Source organism: Melanerpes formicivorus, unplaced genomic scaffold, assembly GCF_026170545.1.
Source record: "Melanerpes formicivorus ecotype bairdi unplaced genomic scaffold, bMelFor1.0.p_v2 SCAF_3022, whole genome shotgun sequence".
In the NCBI taxonomy this organism is placed as follows: domain Eukaryota; kingdom Metazoa; phylum Chordata; class Aves; order Piciformes; family Picidae; genus Melanerpes; species Melanerpes formicivorus.
Window position 1 is genome coordinate 1 of NW_027145373.1, and position 21068 is coordinate 21068.

The 21068-nt window shown below is 41.1% G+C and overlaps 1 protein-coding gene across 2 annotated transcripts; it reads left to right on the forward strand.

The window, feature by feature from the left end:
• Positions 1 to 3591: 3591 nt before the first annotated feature.
• On the forward strand, positions 3592 to 20135 carry LOC137440454 (sodium/hydrogen exchanger 7-like). Of its 2 annotated transcripts, XM_068136708.1 has the most exons (5): positions 3592 to 3696; positions 5027 to 5180; positions 11802 to 11861; positions 16832 to 16895; positions 19234 to 20135. In XM_068136708.1, the coding sequence occupies exons 1-5, from the start codon at positions 3681 to 3683 to the stop codon at positions 19402 to 19404; spliced, it is 465 nt and encodes a 154-aa protein (XP_067992809.1). In that variant the 5' UTR covers positions 3592 to 3680; the 3' UTR covers positions 19405 to 20135. The 2 variants fall into 2 exon arrangements, with proteins under 2 accessions (XP_067992809.1, XP_067992810.1); XM_068136709.1 differs by lacking the exon at positions 11802 to 11861.
• The last annotated feature ends 933 nt before the right edge of the window (positions 20136 to 21068 follow it).

Sequence of the window (21068 nt, forward strand, 5' to 3'; positions counted from 1 at the left end):
GAGGTTTCTATCTTGTCTTACATGCCTGAAAACTTGTAGCATCTCTTGGCTTTACCAAATAGAGGATGGTGGCTGACTTAAGTTTCCCTGACGTCTTGCAGGAACAATAACATTGAGAACAACCTTTGGTCAGCTGTTGCATCAAAGCACTGAGGCCTCTGTGCCCCACAGTTGTTGGCTCGATACCTGTGCAAGAAGTCATATAAATTAAAAATTAATATACTTTACTGTGTGACTTGGCTATTGACAGCTAGCAGTGCTTATGTTGCTCTTGTATTTGAACTTTGGAGGCCTAGAAAAAGATTCATTGCTCTCTTCACTTCCAATGGTCCCTTGAAGAAAGCAAACTAACTTCAAGCAGGTGAAAAACATTGAGTGAACAGATTGGCTGAGCAATGCCCTAAAGGTAGAGGTCAGGATCATGGGTGATGGGAAGAAGTCTATGACATGAATGGTACATACTGCTGAAAGGTGCTGGTGTTGGAGGTGGGTTTCCAGTGCCCTGGCTGACCAGGTACCTGGCTCTTGAATTACCCAGAACTGAGCAGTTTCATAGTAGTCATACTCATGTAAGCTTGAAATGACTAGATTCTTCTCTGCAGCCCATCCTTACTGAAATGGCCTATATAACTGTTTCTTCACTATGTTTCTATGTATGGCTTGGACAGCAGCACTCTGAGCTGGGTTAGGAACTGGCTGGATGGCCGAGCCCAGAGAGTGGTGGTGAATGGTGTCACATCCAGCTGGCGGCCAGTCAGTAGTGGAGTCCCCCAGGGATCAGTGCTGGGCCCCATCCTCTTTAACATCTTTATTGATGATCTGGATGAGGGCATTGAGTCTATCATCAGTAAATTTGCTGATGACACCAAGCTGGGGGCAGGAGTTGATCTGCTGGAGGGTCGAGAGGCTTTGCAGAGAGACCTTGACAGGCTGGACAGATGGGCAGAGTCCAACGGCATGAGATTTAACACATCCAAGTGCCGAGTTCTGCACATTGGCCACAACAACCCCATGCAGAGCTACAGGCTGGGGTCAGAGTGGCTGGAGAGCAGCCAGGCAGAGAGGGACCTGGGGGTGCTGGTTGATGGTAGGCTGAACATGAGCCTGCAGTGTGCCCAGGCAGCCAAGAGGGCCAATGGCATCCTGGCCTGCATTAAGAACAGTGTGGCCAGCAGGAGCAGGGAGGTCATTCTGCCCCTGTACACTGCACTGGTTAGGCCACACCTTGAGTACTGTGTCCAGTTCTGGGCCCCACAGTTTAGGAAGGATGTTGACTTGCTGGAACGAGTCCAGAGTAGGGCAACAAAGTTGGTGAGGGGCTTGGAACACAAGCCCTATGAGGAGAGGCTGAGGGAGTTGGGGTTGCTTAGCCTGGAGAAGAGGAGACTCAGGGGTGACCTTATTGCTGTCTACAACTACCCGAAGGAGGGTTGTAGACAGGCAGAGGTTGGTCTCTTCTCCCAGGCAGCCAGCACCAGAACAAGAGGACACAGTCTCAGGCTGCACCAGGGGAGGTTCAGGCTGGAGGTCAGGAGGAAGTTTTACACAGAGAGAGTGATTGCCCATTGGAATGGGCTGCCCGGGGAGGTGGTGGAGTTGCCATCACTGGAGGTGTTCAGGAGGAGACTTGACAGGGTGCTTGCTTACAAGGGTTAGTTGATTAGGTGGTGTTGGATGATAGGTTGGACATGATGATCTTGAAGTTCTCTTCCAACCTCGTTTATTCTAACTCACAAATTCTGGCTGCTTGAAAATAAATGGGAACTAGATTTCCAGCCTGTATTTCTCTCTGCCTGCTGCAGGGGTAGTGCTTTTGGCAATGGAGATAAAACCTAGTGAAAGAACATATAAAAACGTCCTAATCCAGAGCATACTTCTTTTATCATAGAATCATTATTTTTCTTTTGTTGGATAAGACCTCTAAGATCACCAAGGCAAATCATTGACCTGACAACACCATGGATGCTAAATGTGTCCCAAAGTGCCATGTCTACACGTTGTTTGAAGACCTCTAGGTCTGCTCCCTGGGCAGGCCATTTCAATGACTGACTACTCTTTCAGGGAAGAAACTTTATTCAATATGCAATGTAAACCTCCCCACATGCAGTCTGAGGCCATTTCCTCTTGCTCTATCACTTGATAGAAGGGAGAAAAGACCAACACCCACCTTACTACAACCCTCTTTCAGGTAGTTGTACAGAGCAATGAAGTCTCCCCTCAGCCTTGCCTTCTCTAGACTAAACAATCCCAGTTCACTCAGACAGTATTTAAAAGATTAGTTACACAGAATCACAGAATCACCAAGGTTGGAAGAGACCTCAAAGGTCATCAAGTCCAACCTGCCACCACAGACCCCATGACTAGACCATGGCACCAAGTGCCACGTCCAGTCCCCTCTTGAGACCCTTCACCAGCTTTGTTGACCTTCTCTAGATATGGTCTAGCAACTTGTAGTGAGTGGCCCAAAATTTGAGACAGGATTCAAGGTACAGCCTCACCAGTGCTTAATACAAGGGAACGATTGCTTCTTTCCTACTGCTGGCCACACTGTTCCTGATACAGGCCAGGATGCTGTTGGCCTTGGCCACTTGGGCACCCTGCTGGCTCATTCAGGTAGCTGTCAAACAGCACCCTCAGGTCCTTTTATGCTGGGCGTGTTTCTAGCTGCTCTGCCCCAAGCCTGTAGCGCTGCATGGGGTTGTGGACCTGGCACTTGACCTTGTTGAACCTCATACAGTCTTATTTTCCTAGAAATGTTATTTCCTGCAGACAGTATTGCTTTGTGTTAGCTATGGCAATAACCCAGTGGTATCTAGGGGTATTACATGGTTTAATTTCTTTTCAATAAGAGAACAGTTCCATACCTCTAATGTTGTCATCTCAGCAGTAAATGATTCATGTTTAGTGGACTTCTGGTTGTATTGGGGGTTTATAGGATTTCAGCACATCACTGTAGCTTGTTCCAAAGTGTTCCTAGATAGTGGAAGGTGTATTTAGCTTTCTGCTTCTTCAGTGGATGTTTTGCACTACAGTAAGGGCAAGATGCAGCTTACCATCTACTGTCATGACTTTCTTTTACTAATGTTTTTAAATTTCATTTTATTACTGAGAAGTTGTGTGGGTTTTTTTTTATTTTCATCTCAGTAACTCTGTACTCTTAAGTGCTTGCCAGCCAGTAGGAGATTTTGCCTCTGAAGGAGCTTTGATGGAGTGGCCACTTGCTTGTCTTTTGTTGGTTTTCCTTCTGTACATACAACTGCGTTTCTGTTGATCTGAACGATACAAGTGAGTGGAGGTCATGATAGTTGTTTAAAGTCTGAATTTTTATCATGTGTACAACTGGCAATTTTAATACTAGGTATAATTTCACTGTGCATTAAAAATACTTAGTTATATCAGTTAATACTTGCTTTGTTGTAATGAGTCCTGCATGCACATGATTGGTGAAAGTATTCTTTATAGACAGAGATTACAAGCACACTTGATATCATGTAAACCTCTCACTGGACCAGAAACTTCATATTAGAGACAGTTACCTTCCTTAGCTCAGGAAAGTGAAATCCTTAACCCTCAGCTGTGAACAGATTGCTATCTTTTTGGGTAGAGCTGCACATATCTACCCTTTGTCCTTCTTGCTGAATCTGGGCAGAAGGCATAAGATCAGCTGGAACTTTCAACACATGATGATGTTTTCAGGTAAAAGCAAAAATGTCTCATCAAGCAAAAAAAAAAAGGCCTTTTGTAAAACAGGGCCTTTTGTTTGTTTGTGTTTGGTTTTGTTAAAGAAAATAAATCATAAGCATATTGTAGTACTGCCTTCTGCTTTTGTAATCCACATCCATTCTTCCTGAATAGAAGACTTAGAGATTGTTGCAACATGTCATGGTGTGTCTTTCAACCTCTACAGAAAATGTCACATGTGGGAAGAGTCATGTCTTGGAATGCCAGCTGCTGGCAGCACTTAGTCACCTCGTGTTGGGAATGGAGCATTTTTATTTGAAGTGTGTCTGAAAGGGATGGGGAAGTTGGGATGTATCCTCCCAGAAGGCTATTTGTAGCTGAGATTGTGTATGTGCTGTTCAGACACAGATAGCTGTTGGGAAAATTGAGGTGTATTCATGGGTACCCTCTCCCCCTTAGATGGAGAAAGCAAAGTGTTTGACTTACCTGTGTGACAAAAATTATGAGGTAGGTAAAGTGTTTAAGTGTGTCATTTAAAGCAAAGCATGGAGTCTCTATTTGTGTCTAAATGTGTGCATCTTCAAGAAGTGCTAAGGGTGCCTCTATACACAAGAGGATGTAAATAAGAAGACAGATTGTTTCCAGTAGAGTCCAGTGACAGGATGAGAGACAGTGGGTACAAGCTGAAACACAGGAGGTCCCCTCCAGACTTCAGGAACACTTTCTTACTTTGTCCAAGCACTGGCAGAGGGTTCCTAGAGGGGTTGTGTCATCTCCTTCCTTAGGGATTTTCTAAAGCTATCTGATGCTGTCCTGGGCAATTTATCTAGGTTATCCTGCTTGAGTAGGTTCCTGAGTTCCAACTGCATTCTTGGCAACCTGATCTAGGTGTACCTCTGTAGGAGGAAGATTGAACTAGATGTTCTCCAACAGTCCCTTCCAACCTTGATCATCCCATGGTTTTGTGATTTCTCCCACCTGCAGATGGCTTGTCTTTAGTCATGGAGTTTTATATTCAAGAGCAGGGAAGGAAGGGAATAAAGTCTGCCTGTGAACATGTTACTAACTAGACCATTTTATTTTTTTTTTCAGATGATAACAATTTCATGTCAAAAATACATGCTTCAGTTACAGAATCAACTGGGAAAATGTGGGGGGTTATTTTAATTCAGTGCATTTGAATCCAAAGGTATAATCAAAAAGGAGGAAATCAAAATTTGCTGCAGCCCAGTACTTTCTGTCACTTTGTGCCTGTGTGGCAGGGATGGAGCAAGGAAACATGCTGTGTTACAAAATCAAGTGCAGTTTCACTTCTGAAGCTCTGCTGTTTCATTCTTTTGCATAGGTCTCAGGGGAGCCATGGCGTTTGCTCTGGCGATACGAGATACTGCTACCTACTCACATCAAATGATGTTCTCAACAACTCTCCTCATTGTCTTTTTCACTGTGTGGATCGTCGGGGGAGGTACAACTCCCATGCTGTCATGGCTGAACATCAGGTTAGTGTGCAGCTGTATGGTGCAGAAATGTCACTTTTCAAGTGGCAGCTCTGCTAATCAAGCACAGTCCTATAGAACTTGTTTGTTGCTTGCTAAAGGTGTTCAGGTATTTAGAACATAACATTTTATGGAGGAAGGTGCTAGTGCAGGCTGGGGAAGAAAGTATACTGATGCTGCTAGGAATCATTGTACAGCTTTCTAGTGGTCCTTTTCAGCCCAGTTGCGATATTGAATAGCGTTGTCTAATACAGCAGCCAGCATATTGAAAAGAAAGAATCAAACTCTCTAGTTCTATATAAACTTCTCTTCCTATTATATGAAGACATTTTTCTGTTCTTTGGCTCTTGATAATGGTTCTGTTACATTTTTTTAAGTTAAATGGAGTCTTTAGTGGGTTACACTGAACTGCATGCACTTTACCCATCTCTCCAAACAAACCTGATGTTACCTAAACAACTGGGATAACTGAGATCCTGCTGGTTGTCTTGGTGTGTTTCCTTCTGTTTTGAAGGAACCTGTGAAAATGGTAAGTAGCATGATTATAGGTATTTGCATATCCTGGCCAAGACTCACTACTTGTGGGCTGCAAGTACAGTCATGTTTGAGGATACTTGTCCACAGAAGAGCTGGAGAATCATGAATCAGTCATTGTTAAAGACCACATGTTATCATTCTGTGAAGGTTTTGGCAGTTGGGAGGGGCAAAGGTAGATAGAGTGGAATTGAAACAGTACATGCTGTACAAACACTACAGTGTGTTTTTCAAATAAAAATAATTTGTGATCCCTGACACTTGAAAGCTTGCTTTGTCTTGCTTTCTAATTATACTAACCAGAATTTCTGTCACATTAACTTGTAGTATGATAGGAGAAACAAATGTAAAAACAGTTTCAGTCTTTGGAAGAACTGCTGATTCTTAGGGACTAATGCTGCTTTTGGAAAATGTGAGTGGACTGCTTGTAACAATTGGCAGCAGGTGCTTTCTGGGTAGACAACGGTGCAGGGGAAGTAACAAAGAGACACCCAGAAATGCTTGTGAACCCTTCTTACTGAAGGTAGCAAAAGGCAGACATTTCATCAGTGATTTACAGTATTTCAGCTTGTAGTGGTGAGAGAGGGTTCAGTTCTCCCTCCCCTACAAAGAAAGAAACCACAGCTAGCTCAGTCGGAGGAGCAAAGCTATATTTACAAGCTGGATGAAATGCAAATGGATATATACACAATATACAGTACTTACAATATAGACAGAAATATACAGCAAAGAAAAAGTAATACAGAACAAAACTCCCTCCTCTGGACAGAGGAGGGTTCCCACCCTGTACCCCCTCTCTCCCCCTACCTCCCTTGTTTCCAAAAAGGGTTAGAGAGAGAGAAAAGGTAATTAATAAGGATGAAATTTTGTTAGGCTTCAAAGCTCATGCAAGGATTAATCCTCTTACCTGCTATCCAAGGTCAGCTCTGGCTAGTTGCTCAGAAGTAGACAGGCTGGAAAGGCAGAACAGACTGGAACAGAGACAGGCTCAAACTGAACTAAAACTTAAAGTTGCATTCTACCAATGAAATTCGTTTAGAATATCTGAATGTTTTCAAAATATTCAGCCAGTGTTCCAGCACTGTCCCTTTCTTAAAGGCACAGCCTAAAATGGTCACACAGCTCTGACTAACAGCAAACACTGGGAAATGGTGCTTTCCTGAGTTTGGTGCCAAATGAATCCATTTCTGTCCTTTAAAACTATCTTTAAATGCAATTTTCAGATGTTTGGCTAGAAACAAGTGTCACCACTGTGTGGTCAGGCTCTTTGACTGTCATGTCACTAACAGGTAATGCAACACCTGGTGTGAAGTCATCCACGAATCCAGTTCCAGTGCAGTTGTGCTATTACAGTATCACAGCTTAGCTCTTGGCCAACTGGGAAATAGCTGCGAGGCAGCACACTGTAGGGTTTTGGTTGTTTGGGTTTGGTGGTGGTTTTGGTTTGTTTGGCTGTTTTTTTTTGTTTTTGTTTTAATTTTCCCATGCTCAGGAAGCAGCTTGTGGAAGCATCCAAAAATAAGCACTTAGTCCTGCTAAAGGTGTAATTTGGTTTAGCAAAGAGACTCTATGAACTTGGCTGCTGAATTGTTCCTGAAGGGAGAAAGGGCTAACACTGTATCCATTCCAGGCTTGCCCTTCAAGTAGGCTTGAAAAATCGTTCATGTGGGCAGCAAGGCAGAACAGCTGGAAAGGCTCTGATACTATTGCCAGAGGAGTAGCTGCCAAAAGGCAGTTGGCTGAACTGTAGTTTTTAGTGTTTAGCTACATTTTTTTGGTGAGATGTACCATTCATGCTAGTAAGTAGTAATTTTAATTGTCAATGTGAATACATGGTAAATTTCCATGTTAAGGGAAAGATATGTAAAGAAAGGAACTCTGCATAAGAAGGATCATAGAGAACTCCATGGGCCTGCCTACAGCTGCCTGAATGTGTGCTTCTCTAGTAATGATGGAGACTGCACTTTTAGCGACCACATGAAATAAGATTAGTGCCAGGAGGTGGCAGCTGTGCTCAACTGATGGAGAATGAGAAACTCGGTGGTAAGGCATCCTCTGTGACATAGCCCTTGATGCTGAAAAGCAAGAAATCCTGTCTGACCTTACAGACTTAGGAATGAAACAAATTAATTTTCAGCTGAATTTTAGAAGTATGTTGCTTTTCTCTTTTCTATCCTTTTCTCCCCAGTGGAAGGGGTAGGCAGGAGGAGATGAAGATGATGTGTTGTCCAATGCCTTGCTCAGCAGCAGTGTATAGTGCTGATGCAGTCCTGAGGCTGTGCAGTAGGTAACTTCTCTGGGGTCACCTGGGATGCTTGAGCCTTGGCACTTGCCCATTAGGTTAGTCTGCAAGAGGCTGGAAATAAGTAGTGCTCTTGTACAGGATTATTTAACATAAAAGATGATAAAAGATAAAAAGTTATTTACTTCCTAGATTAAGTGGAGGCACATAGGAAACTAATGCTGTTTGTGTATTGGATTTCAATGTCGGGATTTGTGTGGACTTTGTCCAGCTCTGCGGCTCACACTTGTATCCTGGTGGATTTTGGCTTTTCTTGAAGAAAAGATGGAAATCTGTTTAGCCATTACCAAGTCCTCATGAAGCAGTTGGCCTTTCTGCAGTGTGCAGGTGAGCACAAGAGAAGAACCTGCTTTAACAAAGAGTCAACCAAGCTGACTGACCTTTCAGCCTGGTTTAGCTTGCCTGGCCATTGTGTGGCAGTGTGGTGTTTCTGTAGTCCTGTGGGTACTTGTCTGCCCATCAATGGGGTTTCCCCATCCCCACAGGATGCCCCCTTCAGTAGTTCCCATGATCTGTGATGGGCTGAACTTCCGTAGGAACTGAACTGGGCAAGTGAGAGGAGCTAAGACAGATATCAACACCAAAGCTTCTTACTTAAGGTTGTGCCTGCACAATTTACATAGAACAGTATCAGAGTGCTAACTCCAGTCTAGGCTTCCAGCCTGGCTTGATACCAATATGTTCATGAGGAGGCAGTTTCATGCACACATGGGGCAATACCCACGTAAGGATTCAGAATTGCTTTGCTGTGGCTCAAGGCAGAGGCACATACTTCTGGCTGCACCATTAATTACATGGTAATTGTGATGCATGCTTTATTCCTTCTAGTAGTCCCTTCTCTCCTACTATAATAAAAGTAGACTAACATTAAAGTTCATTTTTTGTAAAGTAAAAAGCAGTGTAAGGAGGAAAATAAGCAAAAATGTTTTCTGTTTCACCTTGTTCTGTTCTGAATGTCTCAAGTATTTGGAAGAGCATGTGTCTTTCCAGCTAGGGTATGATACCAGTGTACCAGGGTCTACTGATCAGCAGAGGACCCATGGTTTGTGGCAGGATTAATTTAGTTTACTGCTGGAAACTAAAGCATGACTTGGATATTAAAATATAGTCTCATTCTTTGAGACTAAAACAGAGAAACAATTTCTTGCTTGAGGTTTCAGCTAACTCGGGAGTCCTGTAAATCAAAACTAATGGCAAAGTTCCTCTTTTCAGAAAAGTAGCTGACTGACTTCAATTATACGTCACAGGAAAAAAGGGAACTCCTAACATTCATATTTTAATTTTTTTCCCCCCATTTTTTTCATTAGAGATTATTGACCTGGCTTTTTTCATGTTGAATGAAGCAACACAGAGGTTAATGCCTTCCTCTTCTTTATAATCTGCCTCAAATAAGGAAGTTCATGTTTATTTTCATTAAGTAATTTCAGCTAAACTTAGCAACATTTTTGTGAATTTTAAAGCATTTAATCTTAAAATACTTGAAGATATTCCTACCATAAAAATGAAAGGTTGCACAGCTCAAGTCAGTTTAGATATTTACTGCCTTTTGCCTGACTTTGCAAATGCAATGTTTTTAAGTGGAGTGTGTGTGTGTGGGTTTGGTTTGGTTTGTGGGGCTCTCATTTCTTGGGGGTTTGTTTTTGGTTTGGTTGGGTTGTTCGGTTTGTTTTTTTAATTTAAGTGAGCAAAATGAATGAGATATTGGGAAACACTAATTCTGACACAGCTGCTATATGTGCTACCTAACTATCTGGGGTGGTTACAAAACTGACAGCTTAAGTGGCAGTCTCAGGTTATACTCTTTTATCCAGGGTGGTCCAGCTATAAAATGTGCATTTCTTGAATGCCATGCCTCAGTGTGCTGCAAAGGCAGGAAGCAAGTGTTGATACTGGTAATCCAGCCTTGTGTAACATTCTGATCTGGAGTGAGGGATGTCTAGCAGGAGGTAACATCCTTCTGGTTTTCAGTCTCTTTCCATTATTCTATAATCCTTCACTGCCTTCTGGTTGCTGCCTTTGAAGGGCAGGAGCACAGACATGGGTGCTGTGCTTTTCCCTCTGTTATGGGCTTTTTCCTTTAACCGTCTCTTTCTGCATTTCCGGTCATCTTTCCCTGTCTAGTTTCTTCTGTCTTCTTACTTCTCCTTTCCCAGTCTCTAGTTTCTCATCAGCAGTTGTAAATCTCTTAAATGCAGACTTTGAACCTCCAGCCTCACCCCTCTGCTTCTTTCCCATAGTAGGAAAGAGTGTCGTCTCCTCTTTTGGATGTCTGGAAGTAAGCATGGAAGGTGCTTCCTCATCTCTATTCTTGTGCTCTGAAACATAGTGATTCACACTAGAGAGAAAAAATGTTGGGAAGGCCCTGACCCTGAAGGAACTGGGTTGAGATATATCTAGACCACATAAATTATATGGGTTTAACTGCCAAGCCTCAGCAGGCAATTTCAGGAATCATTATCTTGGTTAGGTTAGGTAAAGAAATACTCAAAGGCACCCTGAAACCAACCTGAAACAACTTTTCAACTTTTTCTAGCAATCAGCTTTTATTTTATTAAAGAATGTGGTGGTGGGAAATCTCCTCTTTCTCTGGCATCTTCTGAGAACCAGTTGAACTCTTCCAAAATAGCTAAAAATTTCCAAAAATGCTGTACTCATTAGAGACATCTGGAAAAACTTCAATATATTAACTTGGCAATGATACAGCAAAGAGAAAAAAGTCATAGAAGGGAAGCTATTGGGCAGTTTTTAATTTTAGTTTTTGCTGCATATGCAGAGCCATCCCCGTGTTGCCCTTTCAGAGCAGGGTGCTCTGACCGGGGGTGTATGTCAGTATGGGAGAAGAGCTGTTGAATCAGGAATCCAAAACAGATCTGTCGCAAGTCTGCTATTTGTCTCAGCCTTCAAGGATTAGATGAGTGCCTGTTCTTTTTATCACAAGCTGTAGTCTTAAATATTTGGTTTGTCAAGATGTCAGCCTACAGTCAGGGCACATACACCTGCTCTTTGAAAAGTGAGGCCTCTGTGGATTTCTGATCATCTGGGCTTTTATTTCATGTGAGGAATATACAGTTTATGTAGCATGCCCTCATAGAAAACTGGGAGGAATAAACTAACCACAAGCTGATAAGGAATTGATGTGGAAACTATTAGAAACCAAACATGCTTTCCCACGTGTTTCTTTTATTTTTTAACTACAACTGAAAAAGGCCAAGCAAGGAGTACAAACACTCTGCTGTGACTGGAGCTTAATGATGTTAAACATTGATAGTCAATCATTTGTTAAACTGATGATTTAGTATGTGTTGCCAGTTGTTTTGGACTGCTCTGAAACTGGGCAGCATTGGTGGCCTCTTCCATTTATGTGTAGCTTCCTGTGGTTATTTTCTCTAATGGCTTTTTCTCTTTTATACCACGTGCAGGTTCAAAGTAGTAGGAATTGTCTTAGGTCAGCTCTGTCTGTAGCAGCTTTCTTGAGAGCTATTGTAGCCTGTCATGAATACAGGTGCTTTGCCAGCCTGAATCTGAATGTATGATGACTGTTTCTAGATATCTAAATTATAAAGTGCTGCTGTTGTTAATTTTGATGATTTTTGTCACTCTGTCATTGTTCTGCCATTCTTATTTTTGTCTGCTTTGTCTTTTTTGATTGGGTAGGTATTTTTGTGTTTGCTGTTTTGTTTTTGTGGTTTTTTGTTGTTCTTGGTCTGCATTGTTTTGCTAAGGAGCTGTGTAAAGCTACCATCTCATGAGCATTTTGTTACTCACATTGCATTCTTGTACTGTACCAGAGTTGGTGACCATGTTCCATCGGTGGAAGAGATGAGTGAAAGCCGCTGGCTGTATTTCAGGTGACACTGTGCTTTCCTTGATACCAAACTAACCCAGTGCTTGGCTTTCTTCATCTTTATAACACCAAGCATCTGCTTTCTTTCTCTACTATGGCATGCTGCTACTGCTTCTCCTTTTCTGCAGTGCCGTAAATATTCCTCAATTATGAGTCTATTCTAAGCTGGGAAAGTGTGGCTCATAATTAGAATAGAATAAACCAGGTTGGAAGAGACCTTCAAGATCATCGCGTCCAACCCTTCAAGCAATGCAACCCACCTAAACAACTAATCCATGGCACCAAGCACCCCATCAAGTCTCCTCCTGAAAACCTCCAATGATGGTGATTCCACCACCTCCCCAGGCAGCCCATTCCAATGGGCAATCACTCTCTCTGTATAGAACTTCTTCCTAACATCCAACCTAAACCTCCCCTGGCGCAGCCTGAGACTGTGTCCTCTTGTTCTGGTACTGGTTGCCTGGGAGAAGAGACCATCATCCACGTGTCTACAACCTCCCTTCAGGTAGTTGTAGAGAGTGATAAGGTCACCCCTGAGTCTCCTCTTCTCCAGGCTTTAGCTTAAAAAAACCTCCCCCAAAACACTACAACCTTTAACTTTGTGTATGGGTAATGAATGAAGCAAACTAGCACCACTGGCCTGGAAAGACTTGACAGCTGAGAAATCATGGATGTGATCCTTAATCACACAGATATTCTTAAGCATTTCTTAGGGTCATTTTGTACAACTGTTCAGGTCGGAAGGAACTGCACAGATGATTTACCCCGGCCTCCCTGGGGATGTGCTTTTTTGAAAAATAGGGTTACCACATTGCTTTACAGGAAGATGTTAAGAAGAAGTGAGAAAAAACCAGACTTGTAGTCTTCTCTGGTTGGTGGCTTCTAGAATTGACACGTGGATACAGAGAGAGGAAAAAAAAAATCACAACACCCTGCCCCCACCAGATAACAAAATACATCTCTGAATAGAATGTACATGGAAATATGTCATCATATGTGTGTGTGTATGCATAGCACATTTATGTAAACAAAACGCTTTGGGATTGCCCAACGTTAGGTTTTCCAAGTATCCTGTCATACTTGAAAGTTCCCAGTGAAGCTGTGTGATTGCCAGAGATGCAGTGCATTAGCTTAAACAGAGAGTCTGAGAACTGTTATCAATTACAGCGTTCTTGGCTGTTGCCACAGTAATTACACATGCTAAAATGTAATAAAGCCTGGTATTTTGGTAACTTGTCATCTGTGTTGCAGGGCCTTGGAAAGGTTTATGTAGTATCAGAAGAACCAGTTTCAGCCACTTAAAAATGACATAGTAATTCTGCCTTTACTTACCCCCTCCCCCCATTCCTTTCCACGCATTTTGTTTCTACTTTGCATTCCACGTTTTGTCAGCCATTTTCTACCACACTGTTTAAATTACTGAATTGTACATAGGTTTAGCATTTGAGAGATCAAATCTCAGTGACTGCTCTTCTGGAGTTCTAGCTGTAGAAGGATGACTGAGAAATTTAGCAGAAATGTAGTGCTTTGGTAGTGGGCATTAGGAGCTCAGTGATAGCCCCTTTTCTATTACAGGGCTCTTGAAGTGTGACAAGCCTTTTATGCCTAGAAGTGAAGAGAAAAAAATGGAGGAGTGAAGAAATTGGTTAAATTGTTACTGTAGTATGCATATGCCTACAGATTGTAATAAACTTTCCAAGGCAGAAATAAAGGTGACTGAACTATATAATAGTTGTGTGTACTATTCAGGTATCTATCAGATACCAAACTCAGGCAAATTGGGCGGGGAGGGGGGTGGAGATGCATTTTTCACCAGTTTTGGGATAGGTATGCATTGTTACAGCTGGAAGACTGCTTGTGTTCTTCATCTGAATTGCATTTGTACACACTCAGGCAATGCTCTTATACACAGCTGCTGCAGGGGGCTTTCAGAAAGGGTGCTGGGTAAAGCAAAGATGCTTGCTGGGACTTGCAGTACCCTGGCATTGGCTGTTCTGCAGCTGACATGCCCCTCACTCCAGGTCACAGACTGTGCCTCCAACAAAACATTGTTTCCAACCAGAGCTTACCCACCTGCCTTTCTGCTAGGGAATTTGAACAAAACACAGTCATTAGCAAGGCTTTGTGTCACTGATCTCTGAGAGAAGATCTGTATAAATCAGTTCTGTAACAATTTATCCTGATTTAAAAAAAATGTTTATATAAATGAGAACTGATAGCAGCATTTACAGAACATTCAAATTACAGGGAGCTTTTAAAATGTACTTAAGGATGTGAGATGGACTTCTTTTTAAACCACCAGCAAAAAAAAATCAATATTGAAGATATACATACATGTACCAGCTTTACTTGTACTTTTAATTATGTAAGTAGCTAACTAAGGATGAAGTTATTAAATGTTTTCTATGGTTCTTTTTACGGTAAAGGAGCTTGGGAGAGACCTGAATGATTTTTTTGGTGGTGTTTTGTTTCAGGTGATGAAGATGAGACTTAGAAATCTGGGGGCAGGGCCTGCAAAGTTGTGATGCTTGTCATGGTATGAGGGCTTATGTGCCTTGAAATATAAACAGGTAGACTTGCTACCAAAAAAAAAAGTCTTACAATGCATTTCATGCTAGAGTAGAAAGTAAGAGAGACAGTGTACCAGCTGAAAAATACCAAAAGTAGTTGTGGGAATTCAAAATATGTTGTGTTAATCTGTGAACTGAGGAACATACTTTGAAACATGAACTGAAAAAAAAATCAATTAGAAATACCCAAAATATAAATTTACCTGATGAATAACTTTGGGGAAAACCCCCCACAAACTTAAAAAGGACAAGCCTCTGTCAACATACCATTTCAACATTAAAAGAAATGCCTGGAGTAAGATTGTAGTAAAATTTCTTCTTCTAAAACCTGAACCATGTTGTTATAGAAAAACTCACATTTCCTCTTCAGCCCAACAGTGAACCCCAAACACCTGGCCTGTGGTGTACTATGACTTTTCACTCAACAGTATGGTCATCCAGCTTTAGTTTATCACTAAGCCCTCTTTCTATGCCTAAGGGCAGTTAAACTCTCCAAAGCAAATACACAATCTTGTAAGTCAAGTAAAAACAGAGATATTTTGAACTGTTTGATTTTCTAATATACTGTGAAGTGAATGGCTAGCCCAGTGAGCTAAAACTATTTCAGGAATGCAAGCTATGTTCATCTTCTGGAACAACCTTCTTGAACTCCCTGTTCACATTCCCAAATGCAGGATTAACGTGAGCATCATTGCTGTGTATGGTGTAATGAACCTCCCCAGCTGGAGTTTGGAAACCCACAGATCTTTTTTCTTTTATGTGTATTTATAAAGGAATGTGCAATCATATATATTGCCATACCTGGGGAGTTTCCTGATGTTGCTACTCAGCTTTCTGCATGAGGCTTCAGTAGGTAGCTAGTTTGATTGCAGAAAACCCTTCTTGCTGTATCTTCACCACTTGTGATAACCTAAGTGGTCCCTTGTAACCTTTCAGAGCTTTTGTGTGCGGTGGTCTATTTTAACATATGTTACAATCCAATACCCAATCTCAGTCCAGTGTTCTGGTGAAGGTTCTTTGTCTTGAGCCTGGTCAGTGCCAATGAATTGCCAGGTCAAATGTGCCTAAGGGTTAAGATGACTCTATATGTTCTATTAGAAAGCACTGCTAGAAGTTCTTTGAAGGTGTTCCCTTTTATTTTAATCCATGCCATCTTCTGTGCCTGAAGGTAAACTGTGTTTGTATTACTGCTTGCCTTATGCAAGCATGTGTCCCTGGGACACACAAATTATATGTTCTTACAAGCAAGGTTCCGATTGTTTCTGGTGATCTTCAGGGATGTTGCATAAACAAGAAATAGCTGACACAAAGTCTAAGTAACAAAGAAATTGCACTGAACCATCTCAGTCTCTTCCAAGAGAGGGAAAATGAAGAAGTTAGCTATTTCAGACAATGTTTTTTTTGCTGTTGCCTGCATTTTCCTACACTTGTTATGCAACGTGGCAGGACTGAAACATAGCACATTTGAGACTGACAATCTTACCTAGTATTTGAAGTGATATAACAAAGTACAGAGATTCAGGCATGAATAGGGTTTAAAACTAGACAAGTCTGGTCTTAACAAATAGTTACCCCTAAAACAGACCAGAACAACCAGAACATAATTGCAAGGATTATGTACTCATCTTGGATAGGAGCACCATGTGAAAGGATGGTACGGTAATACGATACTCAATAGCTATGCAAAAGTGAGCCTACAGTCTCCTATTAACATTCTGTTATCATCCACCATCTCATTATACAGACCCTCCCTCACTCAGGTGGGTGGCTGGAACAGACAGGCCTGTTCTAAATTCACTGTGGGCATGTTGTGTTTGGTGAATAAAACTTGCAGCAATTAAGATTGAGTCTTTGTTTAAAAAAAAAAAAAAAAAGAAAATAACTTTTTTTTTCATACAATGCATTAGAACTTGGAGTGTGTGACTTTATTTAAAACAAAAAATCATGTATTTGAGCCATTCTTGGGCCTCCCTGGTTGCAAAAGTTACTTGCCATGTCAAATACTGAGGTTTGGCTTATCTTCAGTCTCTGGTTTCTTGCTGCTGGACATGAGGGATATTCTCCACTGAAGAGCATGTCACCCACAGTTCATCTTTTGAGCCAAAAATAGTGTTTGCTAGTGTCCTAAAGAACTGACAACAAAGGTAAGCAGTTGACATTGATGCAGAGATGGAGTTAAAGCTGTTGTCTAGAGGCAGCTGCTACTTGAGTGTAAAAGTATTCTGTTTATGGCTGTATAACTGCAGGACAATAACAGACAGCTCTTCCTCAAACTATTCTTATAACTTCCTTGAATGCGGCTTTGCTGGGTGCTTAAAGTGCTTTAAAAATGCATTCTGCCAAACTTAAAGCATTTGTAACCCTCAGTAATACCACTTGCTTTGTTTTCCTAATGTTTCTTTAGGGTTGGGGTTGACCCAGATCAGGATCCTCCACCTACTAATGACAGCTTTCAAGTCTTACAAGGAGTAAGTAATTATATTATTTGTCTATTACACTGGTCTTATTTCATAACTAAGACAATAAAGAACTGTAGGAGCTATGTGCATAGATAAAACATTTCTCTCTTAGCTGGCAAGTCAGTAATGCTTTTTACTGTATAGTATTCAAGTAATGCCCCCTAGAAAATGTTCTGTGGCATTGAGTGTAATGCAGCAGTGTTAAAATGATTGTGTATAAGTACATATAAGGCATCAAAACTGTTACCAAATCTACTAATACACTCTAAGAATTTGCTTTCCTCTCCCCCCCTCCCTATGCTTGCTTTTAACATGCTACAGCATAAATCTAGAATCAAAACTGTTACATCTCAGCTCATGTATACTGTACCATGAGCCATCTGTATCATTTTGCTGTATGATACAAAAGGAGCATTAGAAAATTGTTATCTATATTCAGCAAATCTTTAGTGCACTTTTCTGTGCATGAGTAACAACATAACAATTGACTTTTCCCCTGCAATATGTTATTGGCAAATAAGACTATTGAAAGAAGGTTGTTCAAAGCTTACTCCATTTTAAAACTGAGTGAATTCACAGAAGTGGGGAAAAAACAGCCCAGTATTTCCCAGGCGCTTCCTTTGTCCAGACCTTATTTTCCACTCTCCCAGAGTACTGCTTGACAATAATTGTTGAGCAGCATAACTGATTGCTTGTGGAGCAACCTGCTAGAGGAAGGTGAATGACAGGAAAGGCAAATGACTTGGGATTCAGAGTCTGCTTAGGGTGCAAGTCTGTGAACTGGGCTTTGTAAACCTGAAATTGTAGGATGCTGATATTCAAGCTGGTCACAGATACATGTACAGGATACTTGCTGTATTTGAGAGCAGCTTTCTTATTGACAGTTTCTACTGCTTTCCCCCTACTCCCCCTTTTTTTTTTTTTGGTCACAAGTTGTACAGATAAAAGTTACTTGCTCAGGAAGCATCTCTTTAATTGCTGAAATGGCATTAGGCATCTCCGTGCCTTTTTTTTTTTGTAGAAGCCACAAAATAGATTCTTAAACAGTGGGTTTGGGTACCAAAGGGCTTTGTATGTGCCTGGAAGAAATCAGAAAACCAAGACTCAGAGCACATATTACTATACAGTTATTGCATAAAATTAAGGCTAGGAAGTGGTATCGTGGTAAGATGGCTTTGGCCATTTCAGACTGAACTTGTCACTATTTGGGGGAATTGCTTTAACAGGAAGTAGAGCATTGGTATTCTGTTCTTATTCAGTGTCGGGGTTGCTTTTTTCCCTTGTAAACATAAAGCACTTACCCATTTGTTATCCTCTTTAGCTGTGCATGGCATTCCTAATAGAGTTTGTTAATTTGTTCCCTTTGGATTCCTCTTTCTTTCACAAAGCCAAAATTAGCAGCATGTCACAACTAAAGAAAATACATCATTTGGGATGGGGAGGGTGTGAAAATATATTAATTTTCTAACTCTTGGTAGATCATGAATTTTTTTGCAGATCAGAAGTACATGGGACAATCCTGGTTTGATATTTTCCAGTAATTTGGAAGATTATTTTTACTTCATCTGTTGAACTGGTCTTAACTTTGGCCTCTGGCCAAAACAAATAAAAAATCAAAACAGTAACAAAAGTAAAAACAAATGCAGCTGCAGACCAGCTGGTGCAATGACTTGCAGCACTGCTAGTGAAGGGATTATATTTAACACTGTTAGGACTTCTGAGCTTGATCTGAGCTTACAAAATCTGCATGACATTCCTCAAATGTGATTTTCATATGGATTCCCTGTTAACGCACATTTCTTTTAAGTGTGATACATTTCATCAGGTTCCTGAGGGTCTGTCAGGTACACTAACTTCCTTTGTTCTTCCAGGGAAGCAAAATGTAAAGGCTTAAGGAAAGAACATGAAACAGAGCTAGAATTAAGGCAGCCAACTGAACAATGAATAGTGATCAGTCTAGATTATTCCACTTCATTTTTTTTGGGAAGGGGGATGGGGATGAGACATCTTTGAGGCTTATTTGTCAGTTTGGGACTTATTTCTGTACCCATTATTGCATTAACTGTGTGATAAGCTTTTAGACTCAGGGGAAATTTGTATTAGACGTCTTGTTAAGGTAACTTGAGGGCAATGAAGAGGGCCTACTTCTCTGCAGTAATTTCTAGGGAAAGTAACCATCTAATTATAAGCATGTCTTTAAACAGCTTTCATCTGCAGTTCAAGTACACTATTCAAGTAATTTGGCTTATTTTGGACAGGGTGTTATAACTTCAATGATTGGAATGTGTGATTTGGGTTTTTTTTTCTGTCTGATATAATTGATTATGGTTTTTTTTCTTATTTTTAGGATGGCCTAGATTCTGAAAGAAGGAACAGGACAAAGCAGGAAAGTGCTTGGCTCTTCAGGCTATGGTATAGCTTTGACCATAAGTATCCTTTTGAAAACAAAGCTTGGCTTCAAGGCATGAAATATTCAGTTTTCTTTTCCATGTACCTGTCTGTAGCCATAAGCACTTGAGAGAGTCAAACAGGAGAAAGGTCAAATATCTGACAGGTTCAAAGCACAGAAGTGAAGTGTAAACTCACTGATTCAGAAGAAGGACCTTTCTCTGATGCATCCTATGTCACACTTGCTGGAGGACAGAAACCAGTCAATTCTCAAAGTTCCTTCCTAAAAAATAAGACAGCCATTTAAAAGACAACCATTTAAAATCCTCTGTTTTGTTCCACTAAGCCTCACTAATGTTCATAGCACAAACAAGTTTTTCAGTTCATTGTGTATGTCTAAGCCCCAACTCGGCGCTCTTGAAGAGCCTTCTGGTTTTGTGATGAAATTCTCTTTGGAAACCCATTGCTGATATAGGAAGCTCTGGAAGTAAAAATCTACATGTGATCCAGCTTATTCCCTTCAGTATATCCAGAATTTCCTTTGAGTGTTGAAGCAGAGTGTGTCCCTGCATATATATAGTACTGTGCAACCTTTATGAAGTTATCACGATATTTAGATCGCTTTGTTTAAGCTTCGGAACAATTTTTGTGTAGCTATCCCATCTTTCACTTTTTAATAATAGATTTAATATATTCTTAATCATATAAATAGTCATATGAATGTCCTGCTTTAACAACTTACATTCTGCTAGTGGAAAATGACAAAGATCATCCTGTGGCCATGGCAAGTTGCCTGTATCCAGATATTCAAATAAATTCCAGCTCTTGATTCCTAGAAGTATGTGAACATATGTAAATACCTGTGACAGTGTTTTAGTCTCATTGCAGCTTGCATCTGAGAAGTCTTTATACTGGGGTCTTAGCCACTGGTTGATGAGACTGCTGGTCTGATTGGAGTAGTCTCCTTTTGTGCCTTGTGCACCAATGTCTCCCACCCAGGGAATCCTAGGTACAGTGTTGAAAGCATTCAGATCTTAATAGTACTTGCCTGTTCAGAATAAAATCTGTGACCGATGCTTTCAGATACAGTAGTATTGGGCAAAAGCCCAGAAGGAGGCGTATGTTAAATGCTCATGTATTTTAGTGGTTTCAGGTTAACCTTTTGAGTTGTAGTGGCTGGTGTCAAAGTATATTAAGGTAAGTTTTTATTAATAAAACAAAACAAAAAACCCCAACAAACAGAAAACCCCAAAACTTAAACATCAAAAACTTTTGTGGTAAGAGCACAAAGTTCTGTCTGTGGCTGACTGCTGCTTTTTGGTCTTGTTAAGGAGGAAGCAGACTTCCCCTGCCTTTACAAAAGGGATGTGACTGACAAAAAAAGAGTAGGCGGCAATGCTGCGTTCCCCTCAGCTGAGCTAGCACAAGTGCAGTCGCCAGCAGCTGTAGTAAGGACAGGAGAGTGGGGTGGAGAATGTTCTAGGTGAAAGTCACAGCTTCATGAGCTGTTTCACGGAAACTTAAGGATGCTGATCACATATTTGCTTTTTCAGTGGTGACTAGCAATTTTTAGGGAAGGTTTATGTGCCATTTGTGCCAAGGAAACTGACATCCAGAAGCAGAACTGTGTTATTGTACCTTAGAGGTAACTTTGTGCTCTTCCTCTTGCAGGGAGTATTCAGATAATCCTGGGCTGGGTCAGCTTAAATTTCACAGAAGGAATGATCTTTAAAATTGCCACCTCTGTGCCCACGGCTAAATGTCAACATATATTTTGCTGTTGCATTTACTTGG

Excerpts from the sequence above, each read along its gene's own strand:
- LOC137440454 (XM_068136708.1), top strand. Across the intron at positions 5,181-11,801 it reads CTGTCATGGCTGAACATCAG|AGTTGGTGACCATGTTCCAT; the intron begins GTTAGTGTGCAG and ends GTACTGTACCAG. Across the intron at positions 16,896-19,233 it reads GCTTTCAAGTCTTACAAGGA|GATGGCCTAGATTCTGAAAG; the intron begins GTAAGTAATTAT and ends TCTTATTTTTAG.